Source organism: Periplaneta americana, chromosome 9, assembly GCF_040183065.1.
Source record: "Periplaneta americana isolate PAMFEO1 chromosome 9, P.americana_PAMFEO1_priV1, whole genome shotgun sequence".
NCBI classification, from domain to species: domain Eukaryota; kingdom Metazoa; phylum Arthropoda; class Insecta; order Blattodea; family Blattidae; genus Periplaneta; species Periplaneta americana.
In genome coordinates this window covers 177,164,514-177,179,693 of record NC_091125.1, presented here as the reverse complement: position 1 = coordinate 177,179,693, position 15,180 = coordinate 177,164,514, and the positions used below count along the sequence as shown (strand labels likewise).

General features: G+C 38.0%; 1 protein-coding gene across 1 annotated transcript; it reads left to right on the top strand.

Annotated features, from left to right (window-relative positions):
- The first annotated feature begins 565 nt into the window (after nt 1-565).
- Nucleotides 566-5,951, top strand: LOC138706804 (metaxin-2-like). Its single transcript, XM_069836528.1, has 6 exons — nt 566-971; nt 1,072-1,239; nt 1,841-1,917; nt 1,999-2,091; nt 2,157-2,398; nt 5,667-5,951. Exons 1-6 carry the CDS (start codon nt 926-928, stop codon nt 5,827-5,829), a joined length of 789 nt encoding a protein of 262 aa, XP_069692629.1. The 5' UTR covers nt 566-925; the 3' UTR covers nt 5,830-5,951.
- Nucleotides 5,952-15,180: the final 9,229 nt, after the last annotated feature.

Below are 15,180 nucleotides of genomic sequence, written 5' to 3'. Positions count from 1 at the left end.
TGGGGAGGGCATGTAGCACGTGTGAGTAAATCTAGAAATGTTAGAGTGTTAGTTGGAAGACCTTTGAGGAAGCCAAGGAGTAGATGGGAGGATAATATTAAAATAGATTATCCTTGTTTCTCTTTCCATTTCAAAACATAGAAATAAAAGTTTTGAAGTCAGACGGTTCCTTTTCAAAGTGGCAGTTACTTCTGCCTTGGAGAACGTTAATACTAAAACAGTAGTAGATAAACCTCCCGTCTCAGTCTCATATTTGCATACGTTGCATTTTGAATTTGGTACTGCATATTAAACAGTTTGAATTCGAATTCCAGCCCAGCCAATCAGAGAAAGGCATTGATTGGATTGGATATTTCAAGGTTGCACATGTAACTGCTCACTTTCATTAACGGCATCTCTCAGGGAATTATCGGAATTAACTAATGTGGATTTTATTGTTCATAATAATTCTACAAAAAACAAATACAGAAAAAAAACCGATAAATTTATGAGAAAACCGATATATTATACGATATATTGAATCAAAATTTCGATATCAATATATCGATATATCGGAACGAAAATATCGGTATTTCGTAAAAACCGATATATCGTTCCCATCTCTAGGCAAACCTGCTTTGGAGTGATAATTCATGGATGTGCGTTTACGAGTAGGTAGTAGTGGGAGGTTAAGATAAAATTGTTTAATTAATTATGTTAACTTGTTGAAGTTTTCGCTCATTTGTTACCAAAAGTTTCCCTCAAAATTTTCTACTGTTCAATTTGAAAAAAAATATATTCATTTTACATGATTGAGTAATCCAATATTTTATTGAAAGCTTCTGCATTTGCCGACCGAAATATTCTCAGAGACAGGAGATAGTTGCAGCAGCAATAATAATAATAATTGTTTGTGTGGTGGTAATGATAGGCGTGTCGAATTAAAATGCCGTCTGTACTGCTAACGGAGTCATTAGCTGTAGAACTGGGAGGTAAGTAAGAAGAGAGCCATTAGAACTCTTTGAAGTCATGCAGAAGACTTGGTGTGGAATTCTTGAGGAATGTGTAAAATTCGAAAACATCTGCTTTCAGCACGAGAGCCATGGCCACAGGACGTAAAATTATTCCAGCCGTATGAAGTGGAACAAATATTATTACCAGATAATGCAAACTGCCTTGCTGTCCAGGCATTCCTCAAAATGTGTGGTCTAGATTTCGAAGTTGAACCGAGGAGCAATGCAGAATACATGTCACCTTCAGGTAAATAAGGAGAGTCTGATTTAAATAATGTGTAAGTCCAATTTTAAACTCGTAATCACATCCTCGACGGGTCATAATATCCTAATTTACACAGAAAAAAAGATTTCGACATTTCTCCATTTTCTTAAAAACAATCACGCGAGATAGGGTGAAACTAGCGTCGAGTTAATTCCGGTGATTTCGGAAGTGAAAATCTGCGATTACCTGAGAGGATAAATCCTCTAAGGCCATTACATTATCTAATTACGTAACAATACTGACAACGTTACAAAACAGAAAATCACCAGCCTTTGCCCAGTGCATGAAAATCCTGGACAGATTCCTATATGCAAGGCATAACAAAAGGCTAAACTAACCTGTCACAGATTCGTATATGCAAGATATAGCGTGAGTGTACTCTAGCGTGAAATGTTCGTAATGTCACTAAAGTTATGTTGGTATGACGAAGAGTGTCTACTCTGGAAGATGTACAAGTGAAGTACGTGGAACTAACTGAGCGCTAGTTTCGCCAACATACGTTTAATAGCCGTTATTTTTGCATTTTAAATTGTGAAACTGTACAATGCGATTATTACACTTAAAAGTGTCATGTGCATTGCAGGACGAGTGCCGTTCATCAAGTGTGGCGCCTTCGTAGTGGCCGAGCTCGATCCCATCATTTCCTTCGTCAGTAGTAAGGCAAGTAAATGCAGCTTATCTTCGCGTCAGTAAGCAGCTTGCAGTTTCAATTGCAACGCTATATCCTACTGTATCTTTCAGGGCATCAGTCTGTCGGAGCCCCTGGACAGTGCACAGAAGGCGGACATGCGGGCCTACATGTCTCTAGTGAACACCGTGCTCGCCAACGCTGAGGTGAGTGAGGCAATTCTCCACCTTGGTTGAGTAGTTTCCCTACTTGACACTCATTCCCTTCACAGCTCTACGTGACGTGGTGCGACAAGGCAACACTGCAGGAGGTGACAAAGCCACGTTTTGGATCGGTGCTGCCGTGGCCACTGAACCACATCATTGCGTGGCAGAAGCGGGCGCAGGTGGTGCGGAAGCTGGGCGTGCTGGGCTGGGCCAGCAAGAGCCTGGACGAGGTGTACCAGGAGGTGGAGAACTGCTGCAGCGCGCTGGCGGAGCGGCTCGAGAACCGTCCCTACTTCTTCGGGGACAGGTGAGCAGCAAACAGACTTCCCTGCTGCAGTAGCATTGCAGAAATTGGTGGGACGCAATAGCCTCTCCTAGTTGAGTTCTACCGTTCTCTAATTTCATGTCAGTTAGTATAAAGCTAGATCGAATTCTGTTATTTCTCTGGACATTAAATTGCACCGCAGAAGTGATGTCAGCAGCAGCCCCTACACATGAATATTGAAAATGCAGCTAGATCTCGTTCCGGCCCTGTATGGGCGTAGTCATTACTTTAATGATGTTATTTCTAGCTCATGTTACTTTACAGCTTGTCTCCTCTGTACAGAGACTGACAGTGTTTATGTCTTAATGTTTAAATTTTAACTTCATCTAGTTTGTATTTATTTTATATATGTTTGTGTTCCCATGTACTGCCGCTGCTTGCCCCCATGGATGCTCATTTTCGCCAGAATGAAGCATAGGTACCAGACATTGAATAACACAATTCGGTACTCACTCTCCTTACAGTAGCGGCTGATAGTTGCCCATTTTCTGTGGCATGCAATTCACATCTTAAATTATCATTTCCTTTACAGTAATGAATGTGATGTTTTCTTGAAGTTGCTCGAGCATACAAGGATTAGTTGTACACCTTATTTTTCAGCATTTCCCAGGAATAGAAGTCACAAGGTGTGAGGTTTGGGAACAAGGAGGTCAGAAAGCTCTGCTAATTCTGTGGCCAAATATATAGTGTAGTTTGTCATGGATATATTATCCTACCGAAAATATGCTGTGAAACATTCCGAATGTATTATTTCATCATACAATATTCCTAAAATGTTGCTTACATAATATCATACATTCTTAATTCAGAGAGTGAGCTATCCCACTGACACACAAAAATGAGATAAATAGATTTGTTAAAATGCTCATAGTTTGTATATTTCCCTATAAAAGATAGGAAAATTCCAATTAACATAGAAAATGTAAGTTTTATTCTTGTGTTGAAGCGAAAAGACAGAAAAGCAAATATTATTATAACATAGTGCAAGCTAGATGTATTACTTAATAGAGGATACTTACTTACAAATGGCTTTTAAGGAACCTGGAGGTTCATTGCTGTCATTGGTCCCTATCCTGTGCAAGATTAATCCACTCTCTATCATCATATCCCACCTCCCTCAAATCCATTTTAATATTAAAATAGAGCATGGGTTTAAAAATTCACTCATGATCTTTGTATTCCAACTAGGGTAGTTGTGTTATTGTTATGTTAAGCAATATCTTAAATGATTTTCACTAGATTCTGGTATTTCTGAAGCTCGTAAGTCCTGGTAAGCAAAATGACAAATAGGCAGTATGATTGACTGTAGTTCATGTAACTTAACATGTGCTTCAGAAAACAGAAGTGGCAAACCATCCATCAGCTTGGTGATGCATGAAGGCTGAACCACAGAGTCTCTGCGATGTTTCGATCTTCGTCCTGGCATCTTCTTGAAATGTTCGATTTTATTCCACTCTTCAGTTACAGATATGGAGATCATGAAGTTAAAAAATGGTGCATTGTTTACTTTTATTGCTACTGTCTTTCGGAGATCAAACTTACAACCAATATCAGCAAGGACACCCGGCAGAATTCATCTTCTTAAAGTCTTTAAAGTCTTCTTTTTTTGATTTCCACAATGCTAAATGGATTTTTCACACGCGCCTTCTTCACTAAATTATACCAGTGTTTGGGTGTGTATACGTACATACATACGTACGTACATACATACATACATACGTGTTCTGCCCATGGACAGATCTTTCACTGCAAACCCAGCATTCTCCGCTCTTTCCTATTTTCTGCCTTCCTCTTAGTCTCCACATGTGATCCATATATCTTAATGTCGTCTATCATCTGATATCTTCTGCTTCGAACTCTTCTCCTGTTCACCATTCCTTCCATTGCATCCTTCAGTAGGCAGTTTCTTCTCAGCTAGTGACCCAGCCAATTCCTTTTTCTTTTTCCAATCAGTTTCAGCATCATTCTTTCTTCACCCACTCTTTCTAACATAACATTTCTTATTCTGTCTGTCCACTTCACATGCTCCATTCTTCTCCACAGGCGCGGCTCGTCTTTAGGTTCACTGGTTCACTGAACCCCCGTCTCTTGAAGCCACTCATTCTCTTCATAAGTAAGAGTAACTATAGAAAGAAACTGCTGGATGTTCGGCTTCTTTTGGTTAGAGCATAAGTGAGTTATAGCCAGTAAAGTCGGGCGCAATAGTTGCATCTGGGGGTTCATGCTCAGACGTGAACCAGCGAGACCTTTAAAACAGCCTGCGGCAGTGGGAACAGCTGAGAAGTAGAGGAAGAGTGTGTTGAAAAAAACGCTGTTGTCTATCACTCACACTAGAGGAAGCACAAAGAAAGCTGCGCAGAGAACGATATTCAGTCCTTGTGCCGCCATGCTCGTTACAGGGCTGCTGTGAATTACCTAATGCTGATTACAGGGCGCATTTGAAAGTGCGGTCTTGAGCTGTTCGTATCGTGGAGTGTATTGTGCAGAGCGGGTAGAAGCCAGTGTGTGCGTTACATATTCTGCGTTTTATCCCTGATATCAGGAGTTTTATGTAGTTCAAAGTGTGTGTGTTAAATAACAGAGTTCTGTATAACATTCTATGTACTTAACAATGCTCCCCATTTCGCTCTAAATTAGGAAGTGCTAATAAAACATTAGGTCAAATGACTTTATTGTCAAATGCCTGGCATTAGAAAACAACATAAAAATCATTCATTTAAATCTAATGATAATAAGTGAAATATAACCTGGAAAAAAAAAAAAATCCTTCCTTGGCATATTCTGAACTCAGGACCTTGGACTTTCACTTTGATGCATAGAGGTTAAAGGTATTTGAGAATAAGGTGCTTAGGAAAATATTTGGGGCTGAGAGGGATGAAGTTACAGGAGAATGGAGAAAGTTACACAACACAGAACTGCACACATTGTATTTTTCACGTAACATAATTAGGAACGTTAAATACAGGTGTTTGAGATGGGCAGGACATGTAGCACGTATGGGTTAATCCAGAAATGCATACAGAGTATTAGTTGGGAGGCTGGAGGGAAAAAGACCTTTGGGAAGGCCGAGACGTAGATGGGAGGATAATATTGAAATGGATATGAGGGAGGTGGGATATGATGGTAGGGACTGGATTAATCTTGCTCAGGATAGGGACCGATGGCGGGCTAATGTGAGGGCACCAATGAATCTCCGGGTTCCTTAAAAGCCATTTGTAAGTAAGTAGCCATGTGCCACTGTTTCTTGCAGACCCACTGAATTGGATGCGCTGGTGTTTGGCCACCTGTTTACTGTGCTCACCACTCCACTGCCCAACAACCGCTTCGCAGCTACTGTGCGTGGCTACCCCAATCTCATTGACCTCTGCAAACTCATTGAGAGGGAGTACTTCGAACGGGGCGCAGACCCTTGAAGCTGGGCAGAATACAGAGATGAAATTGTTGCTTAACATTTGTTAAGTTGTCAGAAGCGCATTTAGAGTTTATTTGTATACATTGTTGTTTTATGCTAGTGAATAAAATTATTATTATTCTAGTTGTGTGAGTTTTCTCTAATACTGATACAGAAGCTTTAAATCATATTTACTTTCATGTACCATTTAACAATTCAGCAGTACAGAGTATTTTTGTTCAGGAAATTAACTTAATGTTTTATTGTCAAAAGGTTTACAAAGTGAGTTGAAATTATTGGAAGAAATGCTTGACCAATTTGATTTTCGTTACAGCGTTAGCATTATTCAGTTGGCAATTGTTACATCCAGTGGCGAGCAGTGAACCAGAATGTAGGCGAAGCATTAGTCATCATCACTGTTGTCATCGTCGTCATTGTCATGGTTGTTGTTGTTGTTAGCCAGAGTAATTTTATTGTGCCTACTGGTGATCAATTTTCTTAATGTATCCAGCTGTTTGCTGACAATATAAAGTCAACTATAGTCCACTGTAGTCTATTCAGTTGTTTTTCACGAGAAATGAGGGGTATTTTGATCGGTGTTCTGAATAGACTACAGTGGACTATAGTGGACTTTATGTTGTCAGCAAACAGCTGGATACATTAAGAAGATTGATTGATTGATTGATTATAGATGCCTGTTGCTAGTAGCCAGAGTTGGGGTGTAGTCAATATATACTGCAGGGCTGTGTCTTCTGCAACTGGTACTGATGATTTTAATTTACTTCTTTTGTGGTTTATGGATGGACAGTATAGAAGAATGTGTCCCAGATCTTCATCATGATTATTACACCACAGACAAGTAGGATTATCAGAAATGTGAAATCGGTGTATGTACAAACATTGTGCCTACTGGTTGTTTTAGTAAAACTGACTCGCTGTGTACTGCAGTATCAGTTTTATCAGAAATTGAAATCCATCCTTCTGTTTTGTGAGACAAACAAATTCATCGCCTTATTGAAGAACTCTGCCGCACTTTTGATGATGTCCTGCAGGCAGGATTCTGTTGAAATGGCTGCCAAGTGTACAGGCATTTGTTGTCCTTTTAGTACCAGTCATTGTACTGACGGAAATCCTACATAGCAACGAAATCATTAGCATTTGTTGTGGAAAGTTGAGTGCTAATCTATTGTTACATCATTTAACTTCTATTTTGAAACTCGTCGCTACTTAAGCCACTGTGAATTTATTTTTCAAAAACACAGCATTATAAAACCGACAGTAACACCTCTGACTGAAGTTCTGGCTGATATGTACATCTATATCAGCCAGCACATCTCACTTGACGATATGTGTCAGAGGAAAAACAGTTATTTGTATACATCTGAAGTCTGACTAGTGTAATATGTAGTAGTGGGCGACGTATGCAATGCAGGGGGAAAGGAACTGGCCACCCTACCCCATTATCTCCTGGCCTAGTTGCCTCATATTGAATTGAATTTAAGAGGGGGATAGCTATAACAACCTAGCATCGCCTCATAAGTGGTGCCTTGTTGGTATCACTTGAGAGATTCAGACCTGTCTTCGAACAGTTGACTAAACAAAGAACAATATTCTATTTGACCTTGAAAACTGTTTTGTTGGCATTTCTCACCATTCTGTATGTTTGAACATTTTCACTGGGTTCTAGTCGCAATACATCTAGAAATTTAATCTTCGTAGCCTTAAGAAGATCTTTCTTATCGTTACAAGTTGCATTGTTGACTTTTGTATCATATTATGTATTTGAGATATTAAAACCCAGAATATGAAACCATTTCCTTCCTAGTAGGAGTGGATCATTTGAATGTACAATATACAATGACAATAAACCAAACTCTTGACAGTGAGTTTCACGACACCTAATGAGGCTTCTTTATTTTTAAAATAAATCATAAATGTCATTTGTAGGAAGAATTTCAGAATCCGAAAAATATTTGCTATAGGTTGTAATAGGTAAAATTGAAGGTGCACGACCAATGTCTATTTCAAACTAATATATTTGTAAGATCAAACTGTAGAGTTACCTTAAATGACAGGTCTGGACCATCCTCCAAATTGAAAATAGCTTCATCACTATTTTTTATTTTATTTTATTGGGTTATTTTACGACGCTGTATCAACATCTCAGGTTATTTAGCGTCTGAATGAAATGAAGGTGATAATGCCGGTGAAATGAATCCGGGGTCCAACACCGAAAATTACCCAGCATTTGCTCGTATTGGGTTGAGGGAAAACCCCGGAAAAAACCTCAACCAGGTAACTTGCCCCGACCGGGATTCGAACCCGGGCCACCTGGTTTCGCAGCCAGACGCGCTGACCGTTACTCCACAGGTGTGGACTCATCACTATTCATACCAATGAAATGCATATCTAATTCTCTATCACAATATTGCTTATTGTCAGTTGGCCTGTAAGCGTTTCGACAGAAAACTTTCTTTAAATGGCCTACATTCTTACATGAATTACAAGTGAAAATTTTGTACCTACATGAATTGCGTCATGCTTCCCTAATCCACAGATCTCACAAATCCTTTGTTCAAAGTTCTGTTGTTTCCTTGTTCACACTAGCCTCCCTCACGCGATCAATGTGGCTTCTTCTGCAGATAATTTAGTCACATTCTCTTCAAATAATCGATCTTTTACTGATCCTTTGAACATGTACAAAACAAATTGATCTGGAATTCTGTATATGCTGTTATCGGTGATCTTGGTTGCACAAGGGTAGTTTCCTTTAACCCGGTACTCATTATAGAAGTCGTTTTTGTGTTTCTGAAAAGAATTTAAATGATTTCGCACCACCTCTTGTCTATTCCTCTCTTCTCCTTCATTCTTCTACGGGGATTACTGCTACAATCTATCCCTCAATTGACTATGTTGAGAAGTTTTATATAATATTGTTTTGAATTTGATGTTGCCAAGAAACTAGTTCGATTAATTAAAATGTGTCTCAGTGAAACGTACAGCAGGCCAGTTTCTGTCATGCTTTTCCAATTCACTGTGGCTAAAGCAGGGAGATGCACTATCACCTTTACTTTTTAACTTTGCTCTAGAATATGCCATTAGGAAAGTCCAGGATAACAGAGAGGGTTTGGAATTGAATGGGTTAAATCAGCTGCTTGTCTATGCGGATGACGTGAATATGTTAGGAGAAAAGCCGCAAACGATTAGGGAAAACACGAAAATTTTATTTGAACCAAGTAAAGAGATAGGTTTGGAAGTAAATCCCGAAAAGACAAAATATATGATTATGTCTCGTGACCAGAACATAGTACGAAATTGAAATATAAAAATTGGAAATTTATCCTACGAAGAGGTGGAAAAATGCAAATATCTTGGAGCAATAGTGACAAATATAAATGACATTCGAGAGGAAATTAAATGCAGAATAAATTTGAAAAATGCGTGTTATTATTCGGTTCAGAAGATTGTTGTCATCCAGTCTGCCCTCAAAAAAAGCTGAAAGTTAGAATTTACAAGGATTGGGTTATAAGTCATGGCAACTATTTTTTGTTCTGAGAATTCGAGCATGGGTGGAAAATCAATCGATCTTCTTAATCTATCCAGCTCTTTGCTGACAACATAAAGTCCACTATAGTCCACTGTAGTCTATTCAGTTGTTGTTTTTCACGAGAAATGAGGGGTATTTTGATCAGTGTTCATTTTATAGATGCCTGTTGCTAGTAGCCAGAGTTGCGGTGTAGTCAATATATACTGCAGGGCTGTGTCTTCTGCAACTGGTACTGATGATTTTAATTTACTTCCTTTGTGGTTTATAGATGGACAGTATAGAAGAATGTGTTCCACATCTTCATCATGATTATTACACCACAGACAAGTAGGATTATCAGAAATGTGAAATCGGTGTATGTACAGTTACCCTGAAAAAGAATGAGACGATTCTTGGTCATCGGAAGTTAAAGTTCTACAGCGCGGTTCACTCGATATCGACGTAACGATACATAACATGACAAATAGTACAAGAATTGTTACAAGGACCACAACAAGGACAAGGACCAGAGTAAGGATCACGAAGAAGACTGCCATTTAAGGCCAAGATTGTCTCGTGTTCGATCCCGGGTAAAACTTTTTTTTATTGAGGTGTAATTGATATGTTCAGAGTTCCTCGACTGTCTAATTTGTCGAAAAATATGGAATAATTTATGCCCAATTTCTGGGTCTTACAAGTGGGCTGAACCTCGTCAAAAAATAAATAAATAAATCTTACTTGGAAGTTAAAAGTATTCTTCCTCAAACAAAAATCATAAGAAACAAAAAGAGACATGTTAACTTAAAATCTTGTCCACATGCCATCAGCTTCTATTACAGCTCTAAGTCGATCCGGCATGGATGTCACGAGATTGTGGAATAAGTTCTGATCCCCGGCGAGATCTTCCCAGGTGTCAACAACTTGATCCCACAATTCGTTTCGATTTTGAGGGCGTCGGTGGGCATAGGTGGCTATCCTTCTCTTTTGCAATTCCGCCCATAAATTTTCGATGACATTCAAATCAGGTGACTTCGGAGGCCAATTAATGATTTCGATCTCGGGTCTCCTTTGAAACCATCTTTGAATGCTTGCAGCATAGTGCATGGGATGGTTATCCTGCTGGAACAGCAATGTTCCTTCGGGAAAACGTTATCGGGCGGAGGGAAGGAATATATTTTCCAGAATGTGCTCGTAAGTTCTGGCATTAAACCGGCCATCGATGCGTTCTATAACGCCAGGTCCATCATAAGACATCCACCCCCAACACGATATGCTAAAGCGCCCCGATCTTTCACGTCGGTGCACATAGCACTGGTCATGTCGAAGACCATCTTCACGATAGACACGGACAGGACCTTCGTAATCACTCGAGATGGTTGTTTCGTCGGAGAAAATTACATTTCTCCAATCGAAATCCACTCAATTGGTAGCGAAGACAAGATGGTCGACAGCTTGTGCTTCCCCCAATATTTCCATTTGCGCAGCCCTCCGGCTCCTAATACCGCAGTTCCTCAACCTGCTGATCACAGTCTGTGAAGAGCCGGGAAAGTTAGATGCTGCTCTTATTTCGTTAGCAGTCAGAAAGGGGTCCTGTCGAACTGTCTCGAATAAGAGAGCATCCTTTTCCAATGAAGAAATCCGCGAACGCCCAGGAATAGGGCGATTTTCGACCCCCCCTAAATTTTGGTAACGATGAACCCACCTCGCGGCTGTACTTCCAGGAACACCGACCAAACGGCCAGCAGATCTAGCCCCATATCCAGCCTCAACTAGAGCTATAACTCGCTGTCTCATGTCACGTCGGTTCGCCATTACGATGAGAAATGAGGGATGACGATAATACTTTAGTGTAGACAATGACTATTTAACGTGATATAGAATTATTGAAATAACAGGCATCTTGCATAGTAAGAGTTAATAAATCAACCCAAAATTAAATATCTAAATAACAGGAAGTTCAATTGTTGCGAAACTAATCAAATTAAATCTAATTACATTAAGTAAACAAACCCCAAGTTATGACACCACATTGCTACAGCTAAATTGTAGGTTATTAACATAAGCATTGAATAGGTCCGTGGTTGTGCGTTGGACGACAAAACCATCATCGAAAGTTCGAATCTCGCCGAGGAATGTAACTTCTTGCTTTTTATAATGTAAATCAGACTTCTAACTACAATCATTCATATTTCTTAGATTATTTATTAATATTTATAGCCAACATTGAATTTGTAAAGAAAAGACTTTAGAAATCTCATATGGAATTTGTGATCTGTAGTGACATAAACATAGATTATCTCTCGGAACTTTTCCGTAAAAGTAAATTAAATTCACTCCTTGAAACTGGAAACCTTAGTCGCAGAGTAATTTTCCCATAGCATACAAGCTGAACTAGCACAGCCATTGATAAATGTTTTGTACACAGAATTAGACTGAATTCCTATTCGACAGAACCTATATAATCAATGGTTTGTCTGAACATGATAAACAAATCCTAAGTGTTTCCAATGTTACTGAACAATTTCAAAATATTAATTTAAAAACTAAGAAAGAATCGTAAATGTTGTATCTAGTGATTATTCACATTTATGTCTACAAAATGAATCTTGAAAAAACATATATGATACTGGTACTACTGATATTAAGAGTAAATGTATTGAATTTTTCACTTAATTTCATAATCACTTCAGTGGATGTTCTCCACTCAATGTTGTGAAAAAATTCAAAAGTAAAAACATGTAGATAACGCAGGGACTTCAAAATCTCATGTATTAAAAAGAAGAATCTATATGTAATGTGTTGCAATGTAATGATCCTCATGTTCTTAAATATTGCAAGAAGTACAGTGTAATTTATCAAAAATTATGAAAGAGGGAAATAGAATATATTTGAATAGGAAAGTACAAAATTCAGATAATACAATTAAACCAATTCGGAATATTATTAAATTTAAACTTGTAGATATCCTAAGAAAGAAAATATTTTTTTCATTAAAACCAATGTTTATAAAGTAGAGGCTCCCAAATCTATTGCAAATTCTTTGAACGTATTATAGTATATAGTATAGAAATATTATTGACAACTTAAACATTCAAGATTTTGCAAAAGATACTGCAATTGGTTACTTAACAGATGCATTTAATAATTAATATTAATATATGTAATTAGTCAATAACTGCAACAGTGCTTTTTCATTCAGTCATAACATGAATAAAATTGAATGCACATTAAATTAAACACTATTTCAAACACGTAGATAAAATAGTTAAAATCAACTGAAGGGGTGAGAATGAAATAATCCAAAGCCATACTTTTAACAAAAATTGTTTTGTGCAAGTGCATTTCTTACACATACGTAAAGCTATTAATGAAATATTGTAATAATTACTCAACAAATGACTTAGCCTAAGGACTCAAGGACTCTAAACCTTTGTAAAAGTTTGTTTATTATTACATATATTTTTTAATTTCATTTTAATTGTTAGTTTTTAATATAATATGCATTTACATTGTATATGTGTGTATAAATGCATTCATTAGATTAACATTTTATAACTTGTAATTTGTATTGTTTGCGATCATTAACACTTAATCTCAGGACTTTGTAAATCTATATTTCAACGTTACTTAGCTATTTCAACGTTATTTAGACAAAAAAAATCGTTGTGTAGACTAAGAATCGAACTCGCACTCTTCTACACAACACGCAGAAGTCTTACCGTCTGAGCTATTGAAATGACATGAAAGCGTTCCTTTCTGTGCGGAGTGTCGATCTAGTCATGAAGGTCCATTGTCGATTTAACTACACGATTTATATATATATATATATATATATATATATATATATATATATATATCTTTTATTTACGTAATATCATATTTTTTGCAGTTTTTGAAGTGAATTTCGGAACGATGCTAGTAACAAACCAAATAGCCTGAATTTAAGTAACTCAATATTCGTTATCTTGTGTATCAGTGCTCTGGTGTCCGATCATGCGCAGTGTTTTACATCTGAGACTTAGGAATATTCAATCGTCTCATCCTTTTCCAGGGAAACTGTACAATTGAGTGACAATGTGACCTGTTCTGGCTCTTGTTAAAAATGTTTGAACATGTCTGGGCAAGTTTTTGTACATTTCCAGGTCATTTGGTTTCTTTTGTACAGACTAAAATTTTTCCTTTGTCAGAAGAGAGCCAATTGTTGATCCAAAGGTTTATAAAATGAAACTTTACTGAAGCAAAAGCACTGGTTAGAGATATCACTTGAAGAGGTCTTGGTTGCAAATATGTTGCCTGTTTTGCAATATTATCGACTTTCTCGTTTCCAGGTATACCACAATGACTAGGTATCCATTGAAATGTTATTTCCTTTCGGAGTTCTTTTAGTTCACTTAGTTGTTTCTGAATCGGAATAATTCTATGTGCATATAGGTTTGGTACATATTTAATTATATTAAATATAGCCCCTTGGAGTCGGTAAGTATGCAAATAGATTTTTCAGAAATTTGAGTAACACACTGAAGAGCAGCATCAATAGCTAGCAATTCAGAGGAGGATGAACATGGTATGAAATAACTTTTTTGAAATATACAGATGAAAGGACAAGGAATGGACGAAATGTACGGATATTTAACAGCATGCCAACATTTTGCTCCCCATGTTTATTATGGTCATTGCCATATCATCACAGCTCACATACCCGTTCTAAAGGCCCTCAAAATGGCTACCCACAGCGACTGTCCACTATGGAAGGGCATTATTCCCGACAGCTTCTACCAACTCTCTGTGGCATTCCTCCCACGGAGAACGCCTATTTTGATGTACGAACTTTGTTCAACACAGGTTACACCATCCTGCACGGCGCTACACTGACAACTGATGTAACATTACTCTGTTCTATTACAGACAAGCAGTGTTGTGGACGGACACACACTATGACATTTTGTGATACCAAGCCTTGCCTTTGCCGTGACTTATGCCCCAACCCTCGTGTATTACTGGTTGTGAAACTTGGAGAGAAAAACAGATTAAACGTGTTCGAGAATAAGGTGCTTAGGGAAATATTTGGAGCTAAAAGGGATGAAGTTACAGGAGAATGGAGAAAGTTACACAACACAGAACTGCACGCATTGTATTCTTCACCTGACATAATTAGGGACATTAAATCCAGACGTTTGAGATGGACAGGGCATGTAGCACAAATGGGCGAATCCAGAAATGCATATAGAGTGTTAGTTGGGAGGCCAGAGGAAAAAAAGACCTTTGAGGAGGCCGAGACATAGATGGGAGGATAATATAAAAATGGATTTGAGGGAGGTGGGATATGATGATAGAGAATGGATTAATCTTGCTCAGGATAGGGACTGATGGCGGGCTTATGTGAGGGCGGCAATGAACCTCCGGGTTCTCTAAAACCCATAAGTAAGTAAGTATCTGTCCCTCAATTTATCATTTATTTTCAACTCTAATTTCATTTTATATTAATTTTCTTACCTTGGAAGTGGCAGGATTCGACCCAGCTCCAGCTTCAGCATCTGCTTACTGTACACACGCCTTGACAGTCTTGCCAAACTGAATTTGGAACTTTCTCATATGTTTAGAGAAGACGGTCTGTTACTTCATTGGCAATAAAAATGCAGAAAAATACTTCTAGAATATTCCTTGCACCGAAAAACGATGAAATTAATGTGTTCAGAATGAGAAATAATTTGAAATTTACCAATTTTAAGGAATATATATTCTTCACTGTCATTGTTACGTGCAACATTCAACTTTTATAAAGAAATGGTCATTTCTGAATTTCCAAGAAGCAAAAATGGCTGAACTTGTGATTTTTAATAACAGAAA